The 24763-nt window shown below is 43.5% G+C and overlaps 1 protein-coding gene and 1 non-coding gene across 3 annotated transcripts in view; one reads left to right on the forward strand and one right to left on the reverse strand.

Moving 5' to 3' along the window:
- Window positions 1-5761: 5761 nt before the first annotated feature.
- On the forward strand, window positions 5762-14133 carry LOC137432848 (uncharacterized). Its single transcript, XR_013624382.1, has 3 exons — window positions 5762-5888; window positions 6789-6903; window positions 14112-14133. It is a non-coding gene; the product is annotated as an uncharacterized LOC137432848 (transcript).
- Window positions 14134-18587: 4454 nt separating this feature from the next.
- SLC23A1 (solute carrier family 23 member 1) overlaps window positions 18588-24763 on the reverse strand; it is a 104385-nt gene continuing 98209 nt past the window's right edge. For both annotated transcript variants that reach the window (XM_068125102.2, XM_068125103.2), the window contains exon 14: window positions 18588-19319. In XM_068125102.2, the coding sequence (XP_067981203.1) occupies window positions 19117-19319 (203 nt within the window). In that variant the 3' untranslated portion in view covers window positions 18588-19116. The remainder of the gene's footprint in view (window positions 19320-24763) is intronic.

Below are 24763 nucleotides of genomic sequence, written 5' to 3' on the forward strand. Positions count from 1 at the left end.
ATTGGATGGAGAATGAATTGTAGTTTCCTTTTATGTGCAATAATTACAAAAGAAAAGGTTGATTTAATTAAAGTTTATTCAAATGTTAAAATCAATCAAACAAAGTGAGACAGAATTATGTTGGACAAGCACCCTTGAGGTAATAGACCCTCGAATCCAAAGCATCGAACCCAATTCCCTCGAACCCAAACCCAAACCCATAGCAGATTATGCTCTTGAAAGCAATCGGTTGGGGCTTCACCTTCCTCTGTTATACACCTTAGTGGGCACTCGAGGACCAAACCCCAGATGATGCAACAGGGAGCATTATGTGAGGATATTGATTACCCATAAAACCCCTACCTTTCATAACTGTAAAATATATCAATAAAATGTTGTTCGTACTGTTACGTTGGAGCGCAGTTCCTTCAATAGCATGTTTAGCTAGTCTGGTCCATGTGTTGGCGTAGGTTATAGCATTTTCTGTAACCAGGGACCCATTAGAATTAAGTTGTCCTGTTGTTATGTATGCTGTGGGAGTTGGTGTAGTTGACACAGGCATGAAACAAGAAAGTGCAATTCATACGTGTCCTTTTTGTGAACCAGGCAATACACCCAGGCAAGGTATGGAGAGGGGAGGATTTGGATGTCAGCAGTTCATGTTTGGGCCGATTTAATCCCCCCCACCCCCCAACCCCACTCCCTCCCTCTTCCTCCTATTTAGTGTGGCACCAGCCATCAAAAGGACACCCGAGGGTGCGCTGCCATTAGCATGCCACAAGGTGTCACGTCATTGGTTTGGGTGACGATACCACGCCAGTGTGATGTCTCAACAGAGGCGGTGACATGCCACCACACTGGCCAATGCCGGACCATGAACAAAAACATTCAGAGGCACGGGGAATGGCTGCGTGGGAGGAAAAAAAGTGGCTGAACATGGGTGGTCTCCCTCTCTCTCTCTCCCTCTCTCTTCCGTCTGCTTCGCTCCTCTTCGCCTCTCTATCCTTGGTGCCATGTTTGCATGGCTGTCCCATGCCTTCAGTTCCGCCCATGCTCCTCGCCTTGGGGGCTTGTCCGTATTGGAGCTTGCATCCACCCATATCCTTTAAGAACTTGTTGGCTCCCCCATTTGGAAATGAATGAATGTTTATTTGTGGCACCTTAGTTTCCTATTGTTCTGTATTAAGAGTATTTATTTCTATTTATTCATCGTTTCAATCTGTCCTTCGGCTGGGATTCTCCACGTGTGTTGTGTCTCTCTTCAATTAACCTATTATTTCTTCAGAATACGTGATGCCCAATTACAGCCTTCTCGCCAGGACACACAAACTGTTTCGGCATGGTTTTTACGAATCCTTGGGGAATATAAACAGTAGTAAAGTGAATTTGTTACCGGTGCAATTTTAGGCTTGCCGTGGTTCCCTTTAATTTGGCCATTCACGAAGCACACGTTACGACGCGGCGTATGCTAGTAGACCCCGTCAACGCGACAGTATTTATCTCTTACATACTTAAAATAATCTCACCTCTCACATATCTTAGCCTGGTGTTGACTTAGCGGTTAGGGTGTTGGCTTGGGATCATAGGATCCTGGAGTTCGAATCCCGGTCGATCGCTGAATTAACACCAGGGGGGTTGACTCAGCCTGTCATCCTTCTGAGGTCGGCAAATTGAGTACCAGTTCACTGGTAATTCCCTGTGTGTCGCAAGAGGCGAATAACAGGGTTGGTGACAGGAAGAGCATCCGGCTGTAAAACATTACTTCAAAAAGGGGACCACGGTGCATGAAAAAGGCGAACCCCTGCTCTGTGGGGAAAAATGGCCTCTAAAGGTGGTTCAGTTCCACATATCTTCCTGATGTCTAATAGCTCAATAATAGCTCAACAACTCCAATGATAGTTGAGCAGAACTCGTTTCCTGGGTCATTCAATAAGTCCTCAAACAAGTCGATAATCCCATCCCGAACTTTGTTAAGAACTGCGTGCTTGTTTTGAAGTTCACAAATGATTTCTTGGAGAAACAAAATATTATTTTCTGTTTGTTAAGGAATTTTGACCATAATACAACATTCAAATAACAGCCTATCTTTATAAGTACTGTATAGCAAATCTGTACATCGACATTATTGAGTTTCTCATAAAGTTCATGGATTTTGAGGTGTAAATCGTTGCAGGTTGATGGTAGACAAACGCTATCACAGTCAAGGGCTAAATCAGCTTGTTCAAGAAAAACGCCATATATCCATTTGCCCAACTTGTAAGAAGGCAGACGTTTTACGGTTGTCTCACCCATGTGAATTTAAACACTGACAATCAGAATGTCATTGGGGAATTTCTCCGAAGCTACATGGCTATGTCAGACGAAGGAAAGGAATTTACTTTCCGAAACAACTCAACCAGCTTTAAAAAACAGGAAGTGATTTTTGTCCTGTTTTAAGCAGATGCGTTTTAATTGAACATTTGGAAATTAAACAAAAATGTAAAATATTGATGAGTGTCTTAGAAACTAGCAATTAAAGGGGGTAGTGTAATATTTCATTAACTTTGGTGGAAGGAACAGAGAGCAACCAACAATTTTATTTAATTATGTAAATAATCAAATGGTTTAATTAATTTTAGGTAGGGAAGTCAGAACCAACATTATCATACTAATGAGGCATCTATAGTGGCCTGAAAAAGTATTCATCCCCCCCTTCCAAAGTTTTCACATTTTGATGCCACCTGAGCTTATTTCATGATTCTTTCCAATCAAACTTAATATATAGAGTCTTCATAAACTACTTCAAAGGGATAAAGCTTTAAAAACGAAGATAAAATGTGAATAAGTTCGATTAATAGAGAAAATCAGATGATTCGCAGTTGCATAAGTATTCAAACCCTATGCCTAATTAAGAAGTGGAAGACATATCATACCACTCAGACTCTAACCATATTAGGTCACCCATCCATACTCAGCAGCCGGGCAAGCAGGAAACTGGTTCGGGATGTCACTGTAAATCCAACAATGACTTTGAAAGATCTGCCAGGATCTATGTCCAGGGTTGGGGTCAGTATCCATCAATAAACAGGCATGTGGAGCACTGCAGGCATGTGGAGAAAGGTTTTGTAGTCAGACGTGACAAAATTGAACTTTTCGGTCTAAATTAAAAGCATTACGTCTGGCGTGTGGAGAGGCGAGTGGATAAGCAGAAGTGGAGGCATGTGAAGCAGGCGTATAGAGAAATTAAGCATGTGTGTGGAGAAAAGTTGTCTGGTCAGACGAGAGAAAAAAAAGTGTTTTTTGGTTTAAATGCAAAGCGATACATCTGGTGCAAGCTTAACATTGCACATAGCCAAGTCAACACCATCCCTAATGTCAAGCATGCTCGTAGCAGCATCATGTTATGGGGCTGCTTTTCATCAACAGGGACGGGTAAGCTTGTCAGGATAGAAGGGACAATGGAGGGTGCAAAGTACAGGAGAATTCTTGATGAAAACCTGCTCGAGGCAGCCATGAATCGGAAACTGGGTTGGAGATTCACATTTCAGCAGGACAATGATTCGGGGCACAAAGCTAAAGCCACATTGGAGTGGTTGAAAAAGAAGAAAATAAATGTTCTTGAGTGGCCCAGGCAAAGTCCTGACTTAAACCCAATTGAACATTTATGGCGAGACATGAAGATTGCAGTCCATCGACGATCACCATCAAACTTGGCAGAACTAGAGCAATTTTCACGTGAAGAATTGGCAAAAGATTTCACCATCTCACTGTGCAAAGCTGGAAGAGACCTATCCAGAAAGACTCGTAGCAGTCATTGCTGCAAAAGGTGCTTCCACTAAGTACTGCCCGATTTGCAACCAGAGAATTTTGATTTGTACATGTGTTTTGCAGGTATTCCTGGCATGTAACATCCTTCAACTATAACAGTGTTTCGTTTGATCTCCTCAGTTATGAATAGAAAAGTTTATTTGGGAAAAAATTATTTTTGCACAATTCGTAATTCATATAAATGTGGCATTGTTGGTATGGGGTGAATACTTTTGCAGATTACTGCATCAATAGATGACATCGTTGCCATCGTGGAACAGTGCAGTTGGTGATCCACAAGTCAATGATGACGACGAGGTGCAAGTGGCGGTGGAAGAATGGTTCAGGGACCAACCAACATTATTTTATTACAAGGGCATTCATAATAAAGCGGTGGCAGAAATGTGTGGATGTGCAAGGGGAGACTATGTGGAAACGTTAGTCTTTCCCACCATTGACATATTTCCTCCCATTAGTCACCTGGCATTAAAATTTAAGAATTGATTTGCATACATATTAAGTAGATATATTCCACGAGAAAGTAAACGGGTCGAAATAAAACAGATGCTGGGGATATATAGTTGACAACGTGAGATTAAACAAGAAGTGACCCCTGGGCAGTCTATGTCGGGATAAAAGGCGAATTATGTAAACTTTGGCCGAGCAATTGACTGCAGGGAAAATAAATCACAAACAAGCTCAAGCAAGACGCGTCACATTGACTTAGAGTATGTTTATTAAACCACCCCCTCCCTCTCTCGGAGAGGATAAAACTTGCTGGACCACTTGTGCAGATCTTAGTGAAGCATCCGAGGGAAAAGCAGCAGTCAAAAACAACATGGTTTCCAGGACAGTCGTGCTCGTTTTGATCCTCCTCGTGAGCCTGGAGTTTGCTCGTGGTGAGGTTACAGCTGGACAGGTGTTAATATTGTCTGTCGTTTGATTCGTAAGCGATTGCTATTTTAATCCTTCGGTGCTTCGGAGACACCATGATGGACGTGCTCCAATATCAGTCTTATATTCTCTCTATACCAGAGTGGGAATTACGTCTGTTCGTACTTGTGTAATCCCTTAGTTATCGAAAATGGATTAGTATCAATTACTAGTCTCCCAAAAAAAAAAAAACGGAGACAGATGTTAGACCCAACCTGCTTTGGCAATGTTATGGCCATTGATTGTTTTTTTTTTAGAGTTTTTTTAGAGTTGTTATTGTAATAATTGAGTATGTTTCGGGCTCGCTGCTATTTGTCTTCGTTGCATTTCATAACTTCGTTATGCTCGAGTTTGAAATTGTATTGTAACGATTTTGAGAAGTGTAACGGGTTTTGAGAAGTGTAACGGGTTTTGAGGAGTGTAACAATTTTGGAGGAAGGGTAACGGATGTGAAGAGTATGGTTTTGGTATGGTAACATCCTGGTAATGTAAATAATGGTCGCAGCCGTCCTCCTAATTAATTTCATAGAACATACACGCAGGTCACGATATATCTTTTAAATAGTGTATTTCCTTATTCCATGTAGGCTAAGTATGTGTTTTCCACTAGATTGACTTTGCATTGTATCAAACAAAATAAGCGTAGGCCCTTCCAATTTCCCCAAAACCTCCCTTCCATTTGCCTTCCGCATTTTGGTCGGTTTTTCTCTTCAACCACCATTGGCCATGAAACAGGGTCGGAGAAGAAAGGCGTGTCTCCACCTCGTCAGAAGAGGGCAGGAGTGAACCGGCCCTAACAGCCAATCAACACCGCGGTGAGTGACCCGGTAGGCGTGCCCTCGGAGCCGGCGGCTTAATTCCGCCGGAGGTGATAAAAGCGAATGTAAGGAACTGCTTTACGGAGAGGCCTTGAGAGATACGCTGGGGGATGACCTGGAAGAGGAGCGCAATCCACCGCAAGCCCTACCTGCCTGCAATATCCCCTGTCGTTGGAGAGACGCGCTGAACGGAGGGAGACGGCTCCACCCCAGGAAGAGGAGCAGGTGTGCCGAGCCAGCGCGTGACGGCCGCGGATACGCGACGGAGGTTTTCCCGCCAAAACCGCGAGGGGTTGAAAGCTGCTGCCTCCGACCTTGCCTTCCTCTCAAGCAATCAACCTCGAGCCATTACCTGCCTGCAATATCCACCGTGTGAGTGTGAACGTCCTGTCCTACTCGTTTGTCTTGGGGATTAAGTAAATGAAATAGAATAAGTTAACAATGCACTGTGTGACTGCTCTTTTCCATCTATTGCTGTAAATAATATTGGTCGCTCTAAAATATTGCTTGTGTGTGTATAATAAATCTGTTCTTCCTCCAAACTCTGTCTTTCTTCTCTCTTCTTCTCTTTCGGTCGCTTTAGAGGTTTCCCAATTGAATATCTGTAGCGCGATTAGTCAACGTTCGGTTGGAATCGGGTTCTAATCGGGGAGTAACTGTTCGGACGCGGTTAAATACACCACCGCTCGGTAAAATAACATCCAAAAACCGTGTCCGTAACAGTATCAAATCATAATTACATGAGAAATTAAGAAATATTTACACCTTGCAGAACTTTTATGATACAAGTTTGAAAACTATTCGATAAGTATGTAATACTTATTCAACGAAAGTATCTGCATCGACTTCCAATAAACTTCATCGATAATTCATTCGATCCACATAAGTTGTGCGGAATATTAAAATAGGATTTCGTTGAGTTCCATCTTCATCCCTTATTCCCCCAAGTCGAATGAAACGCAAATGAACAAAGAAACAGAAAAACAAAGCGAAATGCAAATAAATACTGCAAATCCATTACTATCGAATTTCCCTGTCATTCGTGTGCATCTCCCACCAATTGATTGCCTTTCATACCAACCTTGATGATGACGTCACAAATCGGAGGTAAGCCAACCTAATAGACAACTTTAGCAATTTGTTCTGTCCTGATTACATCGTTTCGCTGAATGTGTGGAGACTTGTGATTATAATATTCTAAATGTGATCCTGCTGTGCTTTATTATTTAATTCTCACTCACATCCCTCCCTTCCCCTGCTCCCCTGCTGCAGCAATCACCATTTCCCTGCAGTTGCGCTGCCCGTGCCGGGTGGTTCGGGACGTCAAACCGAGATACATCGCTCGCCTGCGAATCTTCCGATTCATCAACTGCCCCCTACAAGTCTTGTAAGGAGAACGACATTCGTTAGAGAGCATATTTCCTCCAGGCTAAAGAGTTTATGTTTTTGTATCCCACTGATAGGCCGGATCTGGATTCGAACCTGAACCAAAATCGAATCGGCTAGTTCTTATCACCTAACCAACTCATACACCAAGTTTTGTCGTATTAAACTCGTCCACCACTTTTTGAGATATCATGATATTTATATATATATATATACACACAAGCCTGGTGTTGGCTTAGCTTTTAGGGTGCTGGCTTGGGATCCTGAGTTCGAATCCCGGTCGATCGCTGAATTAACGTCAGGGGGGTTGACTCAGCCTACCATCCTTCAGAGGTCGGCAAATTGAGTACCAGCTTGCTGGGATGAATGATAATGGTGTGTAACCCGATTTAGAATAGGTACATAAAAATAGGTACCGTATCCCTACGCATCGTAAGAGGCGACTAAGGATTGGCGTCAGGAAGGGCATCCAGCCATAAAAACATTGTCTCAAACAGGGAACCAAGATTTCATGGGGCCTGCAAGGCTAATCCTCACTCTAGTGGGGAAAATGGCCTTAAAACGACCATTCATTCATATATATATATATATGTGTGTATATATATATATGTATGTATATATATATATATATATATATATATATATATATATATATATATAGAATTATATATATATATATATATATATATATATATATATATATGTATATATATATATGTATATATATATATGTATATAATATATGTATATAATATCGGTTTTTGCCCGATCTCTCAATGGTGAATGAAGAATCACTTTAAAAATTCTCGTATCCAGATCCGTATTCTGATCTTCACCAAAATTGAATCGATTCCGCCTTGACGCACACTCAAACATTCCACCAAGTTTCGATTTTAAACCAAGTTTCCATCCATAACCTTTTGAGATATTCAGCTCACAGACAGACAAACAACCAGACCAGGGTGAAAACATAACCTCTGTCCACCTTTGGTGAAGGAGGTAATTTTAAAATTATCCTCTCCGGTTCCGGATGCAGGTCATAACCAAGATCGAATCAGTTTGTCCTTGTCACACCCACGACCTGTCAACAAAGTTTCATTCAAATCCGTCCATAAACTTTTGAGATATCGTGTGATATAGCCTATCGTTTTTGGCCGTTTGGCCGCCGTTTTTAATTTAAACGTTTTAATTACTTTAAAAATTGTCAGATCCGGATGTTGATCCAGATCTTTCTTGAAATTGAACAAATACTTCCTTGTCATACACCCAACCTGTCTTTCAAGCTTGGTCTGCATTCGTCCATAACGTTTTGAGATATCGTGCTATATATATTGTTTTGAGCCCGATATTCGATGGTGAAGAATCATTTTTAAAAATTCTAGCATCCGGATCGAATCTTCACCAAAATCTAATCATTTTATCCTTGTCAAACAGACAACCTTTCCACCAAATTTAGTCTGAATGAGTGCATAACTTTTTGGGATATTGTGCTCACAGACAGATAGACAGACAGACAGACAAACAAGAAAGATGTCGTGCATCGTACGATACTTGCGAAATCCAAATAAACAATAGTTGCCATTGAAACAGCAATTCAGTAATTTGGAGTAGTTAGGGTTAGATTTCACGTTTTTTTTATTTATTTAAAAATATAACGTTTGAAATTTATACAACGTTTAAAAAATACGTTTTTTTTCACATGTATTGAAGTAAATATTATTGAGGATGTGGTCTCGGAATGTAGGAAACTGTCTCGTACAGTATTTTTTTTTTTTATCATGGCCGATTGCTTTTGACAAATCACGGGCAACCTCTATGTCCCGAATCTTTTTTTTCATTGCGAGGTTTAATTTCAACGAATCACGGTTTTTGAGCTGAGCTGTGATGATTTTCTCACCAGGAGCCTTTTGTTTTTTTCCCCCAACGTTAATAATAGAATGGCGCCCAGGTGGAAAACGATAGACAAAAGTGATTATTTTAATATTATTCATTCGCTGGGATACAAAGCTCCAGAACGATTTATTCAAGAAACACTGACAGATTACAAAGGAAAACAATTTAAGAGATTAATAGGGGAGGAATGATGGGATGATGGGGCAAGTTTTTAATAATTTCTGAAAGTTTAATCTGCCTAAAGCCGATTTATATTCATTTTATATTTGTGATCCAGGGGCGGATCCAGGTGGGGGCCGCACCTGGCTTGGCGCTTGGCCTCCCTAAACCCCTTCTCTCCCTTCAAATGCGATCGTTTTTTTTCCACATATATTGAAGTAAATATAATTGAGGATGTGGTCACGGAATGTAAGAAACTGTCTCATGCAGTAATTTTTTTCAAGAAATATCCCTCTAAAGACTGAATATCTAATATGGTTAATATTGAATAGTCTACCTAATATTGCATAGTCTACCTAATATTGCATAGTCTACCTAATATTGCATAGTCTACCTAATATTGCATAGTCTACCTAATATTGCATAGCCTACCTAATATTGCATAGTCTACATAATATTGCATAGTCTACATAATATTGCATAGTCTACCTAATATTGCATAGTCTACCTAATATTGCATAGTCTACCTAATATTTCATAGTCTACCTAATATTGCATAGTCTACCTAATATTGCATAGTCTACCTAATATTGCATAGTCTACCTAATATTGCATAGTCTACCTAATATTGCATAGTCTACCTAATATTGCATAGTCTACCTAATATTGCATAGTCTACCTAATATTGCATAGTCTACCTAATATTGCATTGTCTACCTAATATTGCATAGCCTACCTAATATTGCATAGTCTACATAATATTGCATAGTCTTCCTAATTTGCATAGTCTACCTAATATTGCATAGTCTACCTAATATTGCATAGTCTAACTAATATTGTACAGTCTACCTAATATTGCATAGTCTAACTAATATTGTATAGTCTACCTAATATTGCATAGTCTACCTAACATTGCATAGTCTACCTAACATTGCATAGTCTACCTAATATTGCATAGTCTACCTAATATTGCATAGTCTACCTAATATTGCATAGTCTACCTAATATTGCATAGTCTACCTAATATTGCATAGTCTACCTAACATTGCATAGTCTACCTAATATTGCATAGTCTTCCTAATATTTCCTAGTCTACCTAATATTGCATAGTCTACCTAATATTGCATAGTCTACCGAATATTGCATAGTCTACCTAATATTGCCTAGTCTACCTAATATTGCCTAGTCTACCTAATATTGCATAGTCTACCTAATATTGCATAGTCTACCTAATATTGTATAGTCTTCCTAATATTGCAGAGTGCCATCGTCTAACTAATATTGCATAGTCTACCTAATATTGTATAGTCTACCTAATATTGCATAGTCTACCTGATATTGCATAGTCTACCTAATATTGCATAGTCTAACTAATATTGCATAGTCTACCTAATATTGCATAGTCTTCCTAATATTGCATAGTCTACCTAATATTGCATAGTCTTCCTAATATTGCATAGTCTACCTAATATTGCATAGTCTACCTAATATTGCATAGTCTACCTAATATTGCATAGTCTACCTAATATTGCATAGTCTTCCTAATATTGCATCATCTACCTAATATTGCATAGTCTTCCTAATATTGCATAGTCTACCTAATATTGCATAGTCTACCTAATATTGCATAGTCTACCTAATATTGCATAGTCTACCTAATATTGCATAGTCTACCTAATATTGTATAGTCTACCTAATATTGCATAGTCTACCTAATATTGTATAGTCTACCTAATATTGCATAGTCTACCTAATATTGCATAGTCTACCTAATATTGCTTAGTCTACCTAATATTGTATAGTCTACCTAAAAATTGTATAGTCTACCTAATATTGCATAGTCTACCTAATATTGCATAGTCTACCTAATATTGTATAGTCTACCTAATATTGCATAGTCTACCTAATATTGCATAGTCTACCTAATATTGCATAGTCTACCTAATATTGTATAGTCTACCTAATATTGCATAGTCTACCTAATATTGCATAGTCTACCTAATATTGCATAGTCTACCTAATATTGCATAGTCTACCTAATATTGCATAGTCTACCTAATATTGCTTAGTCTACCTAATATTGCATAGTCTAACTAATATTGTATAGTCTACCTAAAAATTGTATAGTCTACCTAATATTGCATAGTCTACCTAATATTGCATAGTCTACCTAATATTGCATAGTCTACCTAATATTGCATAGTCTACATAATATTGCATAGTCATCCTAATATTGCATAGTCCAACTAATATTGCATAGTCTACCTTGTATAGTCTACCTAATATTGTATAATCTACCTAATATTGCATAGTCTACCTAATATTGCATAGTCTACCTAATATTGCATAGTCTACATAATATTGCATAGTCTACCTAATATTGCATAGTCTAACTAATATTGCATAGTCTACCTAATATTGCACAGTCTACCTAATATTGCATAGTCTACCTAATATTGCATAGTCTACATAATATTGCATAGTCTACCTAATATTGCATAGTCTATCTAATATTGCATAGTCTAACTAATATTGCATAGTCTACCTAATATTGTATAATCTACCTAATATTGCATAGTCTACCTAATATTTCATAGTCTACCTAATATTGTATAGGCTACCTAATTTTGCATAGCGTTTCAAATATTTAAACGTAAAACCTGCAACGATTACATTTAAGAAAATGTTTTAAGTGTTTGATAATGCTTGTGTTTTTAAGTGTACTAATACATCGTGCCAGAAATCAGGCTCCGTTAGTTACTAAACGTTGTTGAAAAAGATGGATAGGTATTTTCGGTGGAGTTTCTGTTATTATCATTTTAATTTCCCGATTGAACCAATCAACAACCACACCACCACCAACAACAACGGCCGATTCAATGCTTTGTTGTTGTTATATCTGCACAAAGATATTGAGTTTGACATTGAGAAGTTAGTGGACAGGTATGCAGGAAAACGTCCCCGAAAGATGTTATTCATTATCCTCTGTCTGATTAAATCGGTTTCATCAGACAATGGCAGTGACGTCACACATTAACTTTATTGTCCTAATGGTTATTATTATTGTTGCAATTTACTGGGAACAATTGATATTTTGATCATTTTGTCATTTGTTTCATTATATGCAATTTTCATCCCATTGGATTTCTATTATGAGACAATAATTAAAATAAATGCTGAGTTTTGAGAAAAACTTTTTTCATTAGAGAATTCCTTTTAAAGTGTAATATTAGAGCGTTCTTTGTGCATACTTGGAATATTCTTTAGAACTTGTTACAAAAAGAAAACCCACAAAAAAATGTTCCCGTCACTATTTATTTTTATTTTTTTTGGATACAAGATCGAGGCTCGTGAAAGAGCTAACATTAATCACACAAAAAGGCAAACCGACACATAAAACATATAATAAGGGGAGCGGTAGACAAGATGGGGAGAGAGGGGGAAGGAAACAAACGCAACATTTGAGAGCAGGGACATCGAGAGATCTGTGGGAGGGAGAGGGCTTGGGGGGAGGTGGGAGAGGTATAAAACATATGGACACTGCAAGGACTTCCAGGAAAGAAGTTGGAATTTCAAAAAAAAAGTGGATCTGTGGTGAAATTAGCGGGGGTAGAAAAGATCAAGGTTTTGGATGGGGGAAGATAAGAGATGGTGGTGAACAGCTGTTTTAAAGACCTGGAGGGAGGAGTGGGATTGAAGGGAGTGAGGGAGTTTGTTCCAGAGGCGGGAGAAAAGAGGAATGAAGGAGTGAAGGTGAGCAGAGAGCCTAGATTTTTGCAGTTTAACCATGAGGGTTGCTGGCAGATCTTGTGCGACCTGTAGAAATATTTGGGGGACAGAGCACAGAGAGAGCTGGGGGAGCAAGGCCGGAGAGGAATCGGTAGAAGACAGAAAGACCACCAACCTGCCTGCGGTGAGTGAGTGAAAGGCCCTTGGAGTTAGCTTCATCGCAGGAGTTTCCAATGATTCTGAAAGCTTTGGTTTCAACAGCGTGAAGACGAGCTAGGTGTGAGGCAGGAGCACCGGCCCAGAGGGGAGAACAGTATTCCATTGAGCTGCGGATGAAAGCCTTGTATGTGGTGAGGAGCTCAGGTGTGCCAAGGAAGGACTTCGCACGACGGAGGATGCCCAGTCGGCGACTGGCTTTGGAGGCCAGTTTGGAAATGTGGTTTTCCCAGGAAAGATCATGGCAGATAGTGAGACCCAAAAGCCACAGAACTTCTTCGAGAGGATTGTTGAGACAGTAGATGGGAGGGTTGTCCAGTCGGTCTTTTCGGAGAGACATAGTAAGAGTGTGAGAGTGAGATTGTGAGTGAGATTGTGTGTGAGTAAGAGTGTGAGAGTAAGTGAGAGGGTGAGATAGTGAGAGTGAGATTTGCTCTGCTCGGCAAAATTATATTTTTCAATCCAATGGAAATTTTTTTCGCCTCCCTAACCTAAAATATGTTAAGAGAGACGGTCCTGATCTCATTTTTGACAATTAGGGCCTCCATCCATTGTTGGGAGAGTAGCAGCAGCATGTCCAAGGTGGAGTGACCTGGTCTGAATCCGAATTGGTGATCTGAGATGAGGCTGTTGGAGAAAAGGAAGTATTTAATGTCACTGTGATGATGGATTCCATGATTTTGCAGATGATTTGGAAGTAACCTGATAGGTCTGAAGTTAAGGGGATCTGTATAATTTGTAAACCACTTGAAAGATTGAAATGATTTATTAAATGCACTACGTTAGTTATATGCTCATCTTGGTGAAAAAAAGATTTTTTTTAATTTTTTTTTACTCTTTCTTCCAATGACTATTAAGTGATAGAAAATATAATACACATTGACAAGGATCGAGCAAACTCGAAAATGTGCCCTGAAATAATAATAAATAAATAAATAAATAAAAGGTTGAAAAGCACTGCTCCAGACCCATCACATTCCCAACCTTTGGAGGAAGCAATCATTCACAATTCTCGCGTCCATAATAAATAGATAGCCCTTCACCAACTCGGCATATTTAAAACAATCAGTCTCCAGTTTCAATCATTTCACACTTTAGTCTCTGCTGAAGAGCTGACGTCACAACAGGTATCACTTGTGATTGTTGGGTAGTTGTGGCAGCAATTGCTCAGCATATAACCACATTTCGTTTCTCCTTGTCTATCATTTTCAGGGCAGTGCTTCGAGGATCTAACAAGAAAGTGTGCGTCAACCCAAAAATGAAATGGTTGTTCAAGGTGGCGAAAATAATGCAATGACATGGACCAGCCAAGGAAGTCCAATTGTACTCAAAATCACCCACATCCTCCTTCACAAGGCTTCATATATACGCTCATTCAATGTACATTAGGAAATAGTCGTTAATTCTTCAACAACGTTCCCAGTCATCTTTGCCTTTGTAGGCTCCTGATTGGCTGTGAAGCATATTTACGTCACAAGTACGTCATGAGCAGCAAGTCATGTAAACCTGAGGCATCTTTCAGATTTAACCCACGGAGTCTTTCATGAAGAGTAGGCGAGTTATCGCCAGCACCCTGAACAAATCGCAAATTGCTGCCCAAATCACCCCCAGTCCATCGTCAGGCCCGACCAGCCCGACCAGCCGGCTGATGAAATACTTGGACAAAATCATTGTCTGGCCGACCCCACGTGCCCCTGGAAATAACTGGGACCATTAAAGAGAGGATTGTAGATTCTAGGACCTTGTCCAGGGCAAAGTGACGGTACGAGTCACAGAAACTCATCGCATACAGAAAACGAATATGAAATAATGGATAAACGATATAGATATATTGACATATGGTAATGCATTTACGAGTACGCTATAGTGACGTCACAATGTTTTAAATAAACTACAAGAATTCCCACCACTCCCCCCCCCCCCCCCCCCCACCCACCCACAGCCCTCTCCCTTCCACAGATCTCCCAATGCCCCTGTTTATACTGTTGTGCTTGTGTGCTTCCCTCTCTCTCCCCATCTTGTCTCTCCCTCCCTTTATTGTTTTACATGTCCGTTTATGTTTTTTGTGTTTTATGTGCTAATATGTGTTCGATGTGCTAGCTCTTACACGAGCCTCGATCTTATATACAAAAAAAAAAAAGAAGACCAGATATCATATGACGTTATATTTTTGTAGCAGTATTGAAATTTATTATAAATTTGCTTAATGTACAATACATTGCAAGAATTACTTTTTGGTTGGATTATAATAAAGACGAAAGTATTTCGAAAATGCTGTATTCCTCGATTGCCTTTGTGGGGGGAAAAGGGCCAACAAACTTGATCAGACCACAGATCGATGGAATTATTGTGGAAAGTCATGAATGGATCGGAAAACAACTATCTCCAGGCTATATAATGAAGAGAAGGTATGTTGTATCAACTACACTTACTCCGAGAGTATTTTACCTAGGAAGCTGAAACTTTTAGAGATTCGTGAGGGCATCCTGAAGTTGTGCCTGCACAAGTTTTGTTTGATTCCATCAAGTTCAAAAAATATTTATTTTTCACCCATCTTGCCATTTTCTTCCTTTGGGGAGAAGGTGGGTTTAATTGGAATTATTCGCGAACTATATAACCACGATGTACTGTTTATGCACATAAGTAGTACGCATGTTTTTACTTCATATCGGGTGTAGTCCAGCCGGAACGCACCGGGGCAGAGCTCCGGAACGTCGATCCATCAGAGGCGGAGCTTAGCACCGCAACAGTTAAAGTAATAAATAATAATAAACACCCACGTTCAGATCGGTTGAGTTATTGTGCTTTCATGGCCAAATAATAGAATAGGGACCAAACCTTGCACACTTTGTCGAGGGAGCCAACGAGCAATGGTACCCGCCCTATGGGCGGGGCTTCAATTGGGAGGCCCAAATGAAAAGGCAAAATATCAGAAATTGAAGGCTTTTTTTATTTTAAACGATTCAAATAAACATCCGTTGAATCGTATCACACGCAAATCATCAAAATATAAACAGTACATGGCGCCCATTTTGAAAAAAGATTGAATTCTGCAAAACGGAAGCGGCCGCTACACGTCTTTCTCGGTCGCTTTGCACACGCTGCCATGTTACTTCGGAGCCGCACGTTTATATAGGAAGAGTTCGTCAGGAGTCGATGTACTCTCTCCTGGTATGTATAATAAACAGTATTTGTAGAATTTCAACAAAAGCCACATCACTGTTCATATCGGTAAATATTATTCCATCGTGTTTGGAAAAACTGGAAAATTGGAAAAACAATGTAACCTATTTTACTCCAGGGGGTCCCAGAATTACCCACCCAAAATATCGTTGCAATCGGTTCAGCCGTTTTTGCGGTACCTTCGAACGGCCAGGCGGACATTTGGTGAATTATAGTAAGATACACGTAATAGGGAACGTATAGGCCCGGACAAATTGCTGGATACAACAAGGTCCAGAAGCGAAACAAACTTTCCAACCATTTTATATCCAGATTTCATGAATTATCTTTTGTCTACAAAAAGTATTTCCACTCTGGAAGATGTGATGGCATGGAAAAGTTTGGATGTTTCCAACTAGTTGAAGCCTGGCACTCTAGGTGGATCAGCTCTCATGAAGAATGGCGATCACGTGGTATGAACCAAGGTAGGCTTATAACACAACAATGACCCAGACTAGTGTTGGCAGAGCAGGTAACCATGATGTTATAGATACACTGTGTATTAACATCATCCTTATCTGCTCTGACATCTCCGTCAGGGGGAGCTGAATTAACACCAGGGGGGGGTTGACTCAGCCTGTCGTCCTTCCGAGGTCGACAAATTGAGTACCAGTTCACTGGTAATTCCCTGTGTGTCGTAAAAGGTGACCAACAGGGTTGGCGGCAGGAAGGGCATCCGGCTGTAAAACATTGCTTCAAAAAGTGGACCATGGTGCCCGAAAAAGGCCAACCCCTGCTCTGCGGGGAAAAATGGCCTCTAAAGGTGGTTCTACATTGTCAGGATGTCAAAAGGTAAAAATATTGTATATTTCACTCAAGTATTCAGTATAGACAAGTTTGAGGTCGCATAATCAATGTATTGTTTGTATCACGTGCCTAATTTGCATAAATTCAAGATTTCCAGGTGGCTACTTTACAGCGATTTCAAAGGCATCTCAGAATGGTAAAAAATTCTACAAAAAAATAAAAACATTCCACTTTGAAATTTTGGGGTATTTTGTGTCGATCGGTGACAAAAACAATGTTGCTTTAAACCATTTTAAATTCAGGCTGTAACGCAACGAAATGTGGAAAAAGTCAAGGGGTGTGAATACTTTCTGAAGGCACTGTATCTGGAGTATCCAGGTACACTGAATTACCTATGATTTCCGGGCCTCAAATATAGGAGGCTGATGAGGGAGTTGGCGAGTTGGTGCAAACGAACAAGTTTCTCCATGGATTCGATAACATAATCAACGATGAGTCCCTGTTCAATGACCAGACAGTGATGATGTACAACAAGAAGCCACAGCTTGAAGTGAAGACCTCGAAACTGGCATACCGAATGTGTTTTTATTGTCTAAATCACTGTTGCTGTTTACAATGCCTGAGACTTATTGTGCATATGGTTGCAGTAATTGGAGAGGAGATAAACCCAGGGCTCAATTTCTCACAATTTCCAGTGGATTCAGAGCCCTGGAAAACATGGGTAGCTGCAAAAGCGTCAATTGTCTGACTTATTGTGAAAGATCCTTGCTGTCATAGAATAATAAAAATTGGAAAGTTAATTAACGTTTTACCATGAACAAAAATGTGTCCTTTCAACATGAAGATGCCTGCTTTGAGTGCACGTATTTCCCATTTGAAGCGGAAGAAGCGGCATTAGGAGCTTAATGCAGCGGTACCAACGGTAACAATAATAATTATAATAACAATAACAACATAACAATAATAACATAACAATTTAGAATTTAACTTAACATAACAATTATAACAACAATTTAACATTTAACAATATTTATTATTAACATCACAGGGGAAGGAAGGGTTGTGCCAAGAAACCAAGAGGGGCCTCCTGGGTGAAAAAAATCCAAAAAGAAGATGGTAAAATGTAATCATGTGGATGGGGGTGCTGCAGATGGTTGGCCCACATTAACATGAGGAGGGCTTGAGAGGCTTCAGGGCACTTTGCAGACAAACAAGGAACGTTCCAGAAGGCACCATCACTGCAGACTAGTGGCCTCAGAAGGGTCTCGTGGAAACCCATGCTTGCGGCTCCAGTCGCGAACTGGCGGAGAAGGGGACCCGAGGTTAAGCGCCAGATGATGACGGAGACTCTCAGGGCCACTGCACCTGGGCTCAGCACTCTAGATTTCTAGTGGCAATCCTGTGGGAACACTGACTCAACCTGTAAGGCAAAAGGAACCCCCAAAAATTCACAAATCCCCCATCGGCTGCCTGTCCCAAGAGCTTGCAACAGAACCAATATTCTGCTAAAGGCTTCTAAGGGATAAATGGTGGACAAGTGGTGACTTCTGGGCGGTTGCAAGTGTTTGATGTTTGTTGTTCTTTAACAGCCACTATTTTCCCACCTTGTGGGGTCAACGGGGAGAAGCTTGGCCCAAGTCTTTCACTAACCGGCCTGGCCAGGCCTGCTATTTGCCTAGTTAGGGCAGGAATGTGTCTCATAAATATTGAGAAGTCAGCAATATATTAAACATTTATTTTCCTTTCAAAAGACACTGGAAACGTTTGAAATAAATGAAAAACATTTCAACAAATATAATCATAAAGGTGTTCTGTAAATAAATCAAGAGGGTGTAAATGGCAATATTTAGAGGTCAAATCAACAACACATTTATATTGTTACAGAAATGATGTTTCTTGTTAATGTCTCCACACTGGCTCCTGTCATGAGTGTGTTGCCTGAACATAATCAGGGAGTTTTATAGCCAGGATAAGAGGGTTCACATCCAAGACGGGCCATAAATATAAAGCTGTGTGTGATTGTTCCTGGTGGAGCCATAAGTGTCGGGTAGAAGGCAATGTTTAAACATGGCTGCCTCTAGGGGCATGTGAGAAAACCCCGATGGTGAGGGATCAAAAATCGCCTTCTTGAGACGCATGAGGATGTTAGAGGGACAGTTGGTTGAGACGATTTGGCAGGTGTAATGGCAAACTCAAAGCTGGATGATAACAGCGTTAACAGACTGCACATCTTGGCATCCCTACAGCCCTACAGCCCAACCTGGGTATCCCTACAGCCGCAACCCTGGAATCCACGAAACGTGGGGCAGATGGGCAGCTTCGTGAACCAGGAGACGTGTTCGACTAAGTTCATGCCCACGGGAAAGTCGTATGATTTCAAAGCCTCCGACGCACTCTCATTTGCTTGTGCTCCCTCTTTCCATTGCATAATGCCCCGCTCACTCAGGGAGCCTGGGGTAGGTAGACAGGGAAAGTTTTTAAGAGACCTGCAGGTCACCAGAATTTAACTTATACAATCCACATTTCTACAAATTTCACCCTTTCTACAAGATTCACATTTCCACAAAGTTTACATTTCAACAAAGTTCACATTTCAACAAAGTTCACATTTCAACAAAGTTCACAGAGAAGTTGAGTTGCATTATGCAGGTTTTGTTTTAGATAGTGGAAGTTGAGGCATAGCCTTTTCATGCACTGAGCCACAAGTGCAAAGAGTGTTTTAAAACTAAATGACAATAATCATAATCAATAATGACAGCAATCAATAATCAATAAAACTTGATTGATGTGTGCAATTGAGAAGGCCAGAACTATGATACAAGTTTAAGGCTCGGGTCTAGCTCAGGCTAAGGCAGGGTTAGCGCAGGATTTTAGGTCGAAAATCCCATAGAAAAACAGTGACAAATCCCATAAAGAACCCATAGGAAATTGGACCAGTAGGATTTAATGGTTATCAACAAGGAAAGTGAAATACTGGACCAGTAGAAAATACCAATAAAAAACCAGTGGGCCAATGGGACTAGTAGGAGACCAATAAAATACCAATATATAAATGAACAAGATTGAAAATAACCAATCGACATATGTGGGAAAATGAAATGCCAAGACTGGGAATCGAACCCAAGTACTCTGGTCAACTGTACCATTGCTCCAACATATATAAACAAGAAAGGGCAATCAGAGATTGCAGAATCTCACCAAGACATTTTTTAGTGCTTTTTAAGACGTTTGTGTTTTAAAAATATGGTGGCCGAACCATGTGAGGGATGATGTCATCAGTTTTTTTTTCTCCAGCAATTTATCCCCAGATGATGTTCAAGAAATATTATCTTGACCGGATGAAGTTTTGTACATGTCGAATTATGACGTCATAATGGAGGACCATATGACATCATCATAAACATATTTTACTCCCCATGGAGAGTTCTTTACAATGAGCCATGTCTCAATTTTTTCTATGCAGCACTTTCGGAGATATAGAGGTGCACATTTTTTCGGTTTTTCCAAGATGGCGCCCATACCACGTGACCTATGATGTCATAATTATTTTAAAATTCTACAAGAGGAGGTGAAATTTTTCAGCACCTTTGGTGCTGCACCTATTGCACCTATGGTGAAAAACCTATGGCACCTATGGAAAAATTCTACAGCACTTCACCAAAGTATGGTGAAAATTTCCTGGCAATCGGACCAATTGAGGATTTTAGAAATCTGGCCTATGTTGACCTTTTGGCCTATGCTGATCTCGTAAATAGTTGGTGGTTGAATTCAGTTAGCTGATATGAAAATCCTATTCAAATTTCAAGTTAATCGGATGAAAATTGAGATTTTAGAAACCTGGCCTATGTTGACCTTTTGGCCTATGGTGATCTCAAAAATAGTTGGTGGTTGGTTTCAGTAAGTTGATATGCAAATCCTTTTCAAATTTCAAGTCAATCGGATGAAAATTGAGGATTTTAGAAATTCGAAGAAAATGGTTGACCTTTGGACTATGTTGACCTTATGACCGATGTTGATCTCAAAAATAGTTGGTGGCTGAACACAGTTAGCTGATATGAAAATCCTATTCAAATTTCAAGTCGATCGGATTAAAATTGAGGATTTTAGAAATCAGAAAAAAGTGGTTGACCTGAGGCCTCTGTTGACCTTTTGGCCTACGCTCGTCTCAAAATAGTTTGTAGTTGAATTCAGTTAGCTGATGTGTAAATCCTCTTCAAATTTCAAGTCAATTGGATGAAAATTGAGGATTTTATAAATTCAAAAAAAAGTGGTTGACATTTAGCCTATGTTGACCTTTTGGCCTATGCTGATCTCAAAATAGTTGGTGGTTGAATTCAGTTAGCTGATGTGTAAATCCTCTTCAAATTTCAAGTGAATTGGATGAAAATTGAGGATTTTTAAAGTTTGAAAAAAAGTGGTTGACCTTTGGCCAATGTCAAACCCATGGTACACATTGCAACTAATCTCGTACTACAGAGTATATTTGAGCAACGGAACCATTTTTATGCCTCCGGCGACTTTGTATTTTGAATTATGTTTTCGGGTTGTCCGTACGGAATAAACCTCGTTTTTCTCAGCAACAATATGTCTGATTGAGTCAAAACTTTCAGGGTAGGAGTGACACCCATGCAGAATGTTTTTATGATAATTGTGATGTCATAGGTCACGTGGTATGGCAGCCATATTGGATTAAAAGCAAATAACTAAAAAATTATTTCTCAGAAACCGCTGAATGGAAACATTTTAAACTTGGCACATTGTCAAGTACTCCCAATGGGGAACAAAAGCATGATAATGATGACATTAAAGCGCGGCGTTACGCGCGCTGCTTGCGAGCAAGGAGGAAGCGGACAAGCGGTAACTTATAAGCGTCTTTATTTCAGGAGCTCACTGTAACACTGGCGCGCTCCGGGCTGCGCGCCCGGTGTATCTCATGAGGCCACGCCTACCCCTCGGGCGTGGCCACCGCCCACTTGGTGCGCGGAATGATGTCACCACGCCAGTGGGCTTTTGCGTCCGCCACACGCGCCCCCCCAGAATTCCCGCGCACCTGGAGGGCCAGTTTGCGGGGCAGACGAATGACCCGGCCGAAGCGCCCCCTGGCGATCGGCGGCGTCCGGGGTGCAGGGATGCCAGGTGGGATGCCCCTGGCTGCCCCTGGGATGGGTGCAGGACCGGGGGGCGGCGTGGCGGCGGGGCTGGGCGGTGCCGGGGGTCCGCCCGCAGGGGGGCGGCCCCGACGTGGGGGTCGGGCCACTGGCGGTGGATGGTCCACGTCGAGGTGGGCCGGCTTGAGGCGGTCCACCGAAACGCGGTCAGGAGTACCGCCGATGTCCAGGGTGAAGTGCTTCGCCCCGGTCTCCAGCACGCGGAAAGGCCCGTCGTACGGGGGCCGCAGTGGTGTCCGGTGGGCATCGTGGCGGACGAAGACGTACTCCGCCGTGCGAAGCTCCGGGGCGACGTGCGTCGGTGGGTGCCCGTGGCATGCCGTTGGCACCGGGGCGAACCTCTGGGCGGTCTCTTGCAGAGCGGAGCGCTGCTGTGCCGCGGACCCATGGTGCCGTGGAGTCGGGGAGGAACTCGCCCGGCACCCGCAGCGGTTGCCCGAAGACCAACTCCGCCGCGGATGCGCGCAGGTCCTCCTTGGGCGCCGTCCGGAGGCCCAGCAGGACCCAGGGGAGCCTGTCGACCCAGCCGCCATCGCGCAGGGTGGCCCGGAGCGCGGCCTTCAATGAGCGGTGAAATCGCTCACACAGGCCGTTAGCCTGGGGGTGGTAGGCCGTGGTTCGGTGCAGCCGGACCCCGAGCTCCTGCGCGACCGCCCCCCAGAGCTCCGAGGTGAACTGGGGGCCGCGGTCGGACGAGATGTCTGAGGGGGCGCCGAACCGGGCGACCCAGGTGGCGATGAAAGCCTGCGCGACATCGGCCGCCGTTGTCGACGCCAAGGGCACGGCCTCCGGCCACCGGGTGGTGCGGTCCACCATGGTGAGGACGTAGGTGAAACCCCGCGAGGGGGGCAGAGGTCCCACCAGGTCCACGTGGACGTGGTCAAACCGGCGTTCCGGCACCGTGAACGGGGCCAACGGGGCCTGGGTGTGCCGGTGCACCTTGGCGCGCTGGCACGCGAGGCACGTCCTGGCCCAGCCGCAGACGGCCTTCCGGAGGCCATGCCAGACGAACTTGTCGGCGATCAGCCTTTGGGAGGCCCTCGCGCCCGGGTGGGACAGGCCGTGGATGGCGTCAAACACCTGGCGCTGCCAGCCCGCGGGCACGATGGGGCGAGGACGCCCGAGGGAGACGTCGCACAAGAGGGCCGCGCCCGCGCCGTCGAACGGCACCTCGGTGACGCGGAGGCCCGTGACGGCGGTTCGCAAGGCCTGGACGTCGGGGTCAGCGGCCTGGTCCGCTGCCATCCGGGCATAGTCGATGCCGAGGTGGACTGCGTGGGCGACGGCCCGGGAAAGGCAATCCGCCACCGGGTTGTCCTTCCCCGCGACATGCTGGATGTCCGTCGTGTACTCGGACACGGCCGAGAGGTGACGCTGCTGCCGGGCCGACCACGGCTCGGTGACCTTGCCCATCGCGAAGATCAGCGGCTTGTGGTCGACGAAGGCAGTGAACGCACGGCCCTCGAGCAGATGGCGGAAGTGCCTGACCGCCAAGTGAAGACCGAGCAACTCGCGGTCGAAGGTACTGTAACGGCGTTCGGGCGGGCGAAGCTGCCGGCTAAAGAACGCCAGCGGTTGCCAAGCTCCACGCACCCATTGCTCGTGCACCGCGCCCACCGCGTAGTCCGAGGCATCGGTGGTGAGGGCGATCGGTGCATCGGGCGCCGGGTGCGCGAGCATGGTGGCGTTAGCCAAGGCGAGCTTCGCGCCCGTGAACGCCGTGTCCATCTGCTTGGTCCAAGTAACGTCGCCTTTGCCCGGCTTACCTCGGAGAGCTTCGTGCAGGGGGCGCAGGAGCTGGGCGATACGGGGCAGGAACCGATGGTAAAAGTTCACCATGCCCAGGAACTCCTGCAGCCCTCTGATCGTGCGGGGGCGTGGAAACCCCTTCACCGCCTCCACCTTGGCCGGCAGGGGGACGGCTCCGTGCCTGGTGACACGGTGCCCCAGAAAATCGATTATGGCGGCGCCGAACCGGCACTTTGCGGGGTTCACAATCAGGCCATGCTGGCCCAGGCGTTCGAAGAGCGTGCGGAGGTGGCGTAGGTGCTCTTCGCGGGACGCGCTGGCGACGAGGATATCGTCCAGGTAGACGTAGACAAAATCCAAGTCGCGCAGGACGCTGTCCGTCAGTCGCTGGAACGCCTGAGCCGCATTCTTCAGACCGAAGGGCATGCGCAGGAACTCGAAGAGTCCGAATGGCGTGATGACCGCCGTCTTCGGGACGTCCTCCGGCCTGACGGGGACCTGATGGTAGCCGCGTACGAGGTCCACCTTCGAGAAGAAGGACATGCCCGCCAAACGGGCGGAAAAGTCCTGAATGTGGGGGACGGGGTAGCGGTCGGGAGTCGTGGCGTCATTGAGACGGCGATAGTCCCCGCACGGTCGCCATCCCCCGCCGGGCTTCGGCACGATGTGCAGCGGCGACGCCCAAGCGCTCTCTGAGCGCCGAATGATGCCGAGTCGCTCCAGGGTAGCGAACGCCGCTTTTGCCACCGCCAGCTTCCTCGGCTCGAGGCGGCGTGCCCGGGCGTAGACCGGTGGCCCGACGGTGGGGATGTGATGGGCCACCCCGTGCTTGACGGCCCCCGCCGAGAAGGTGGGCCGCGTGAGGGCCGGGAAGCCGGCGAGGAGGCGGGTGAATGCGTCCGCTGCCGGAAGCGTACAGACCAACGTGGCCGGAACCGAACCGTTCGGCAAGCCGCTTGGCAAGCCGCTCGGCGAGCT

Source organism: Myxine glutinosa, chromosome 8, assembly GCF_964187855.1.
Source record: "Myxine glutinosa chromosome 8, kmMyxGlut1.1, whole genome shotgun sequence".
NCBI lineage: Eukaryota > Metazoa > Chordata > Myxini > Myxiniformes > Myxinidae > Myxine > Myxine glutinosa.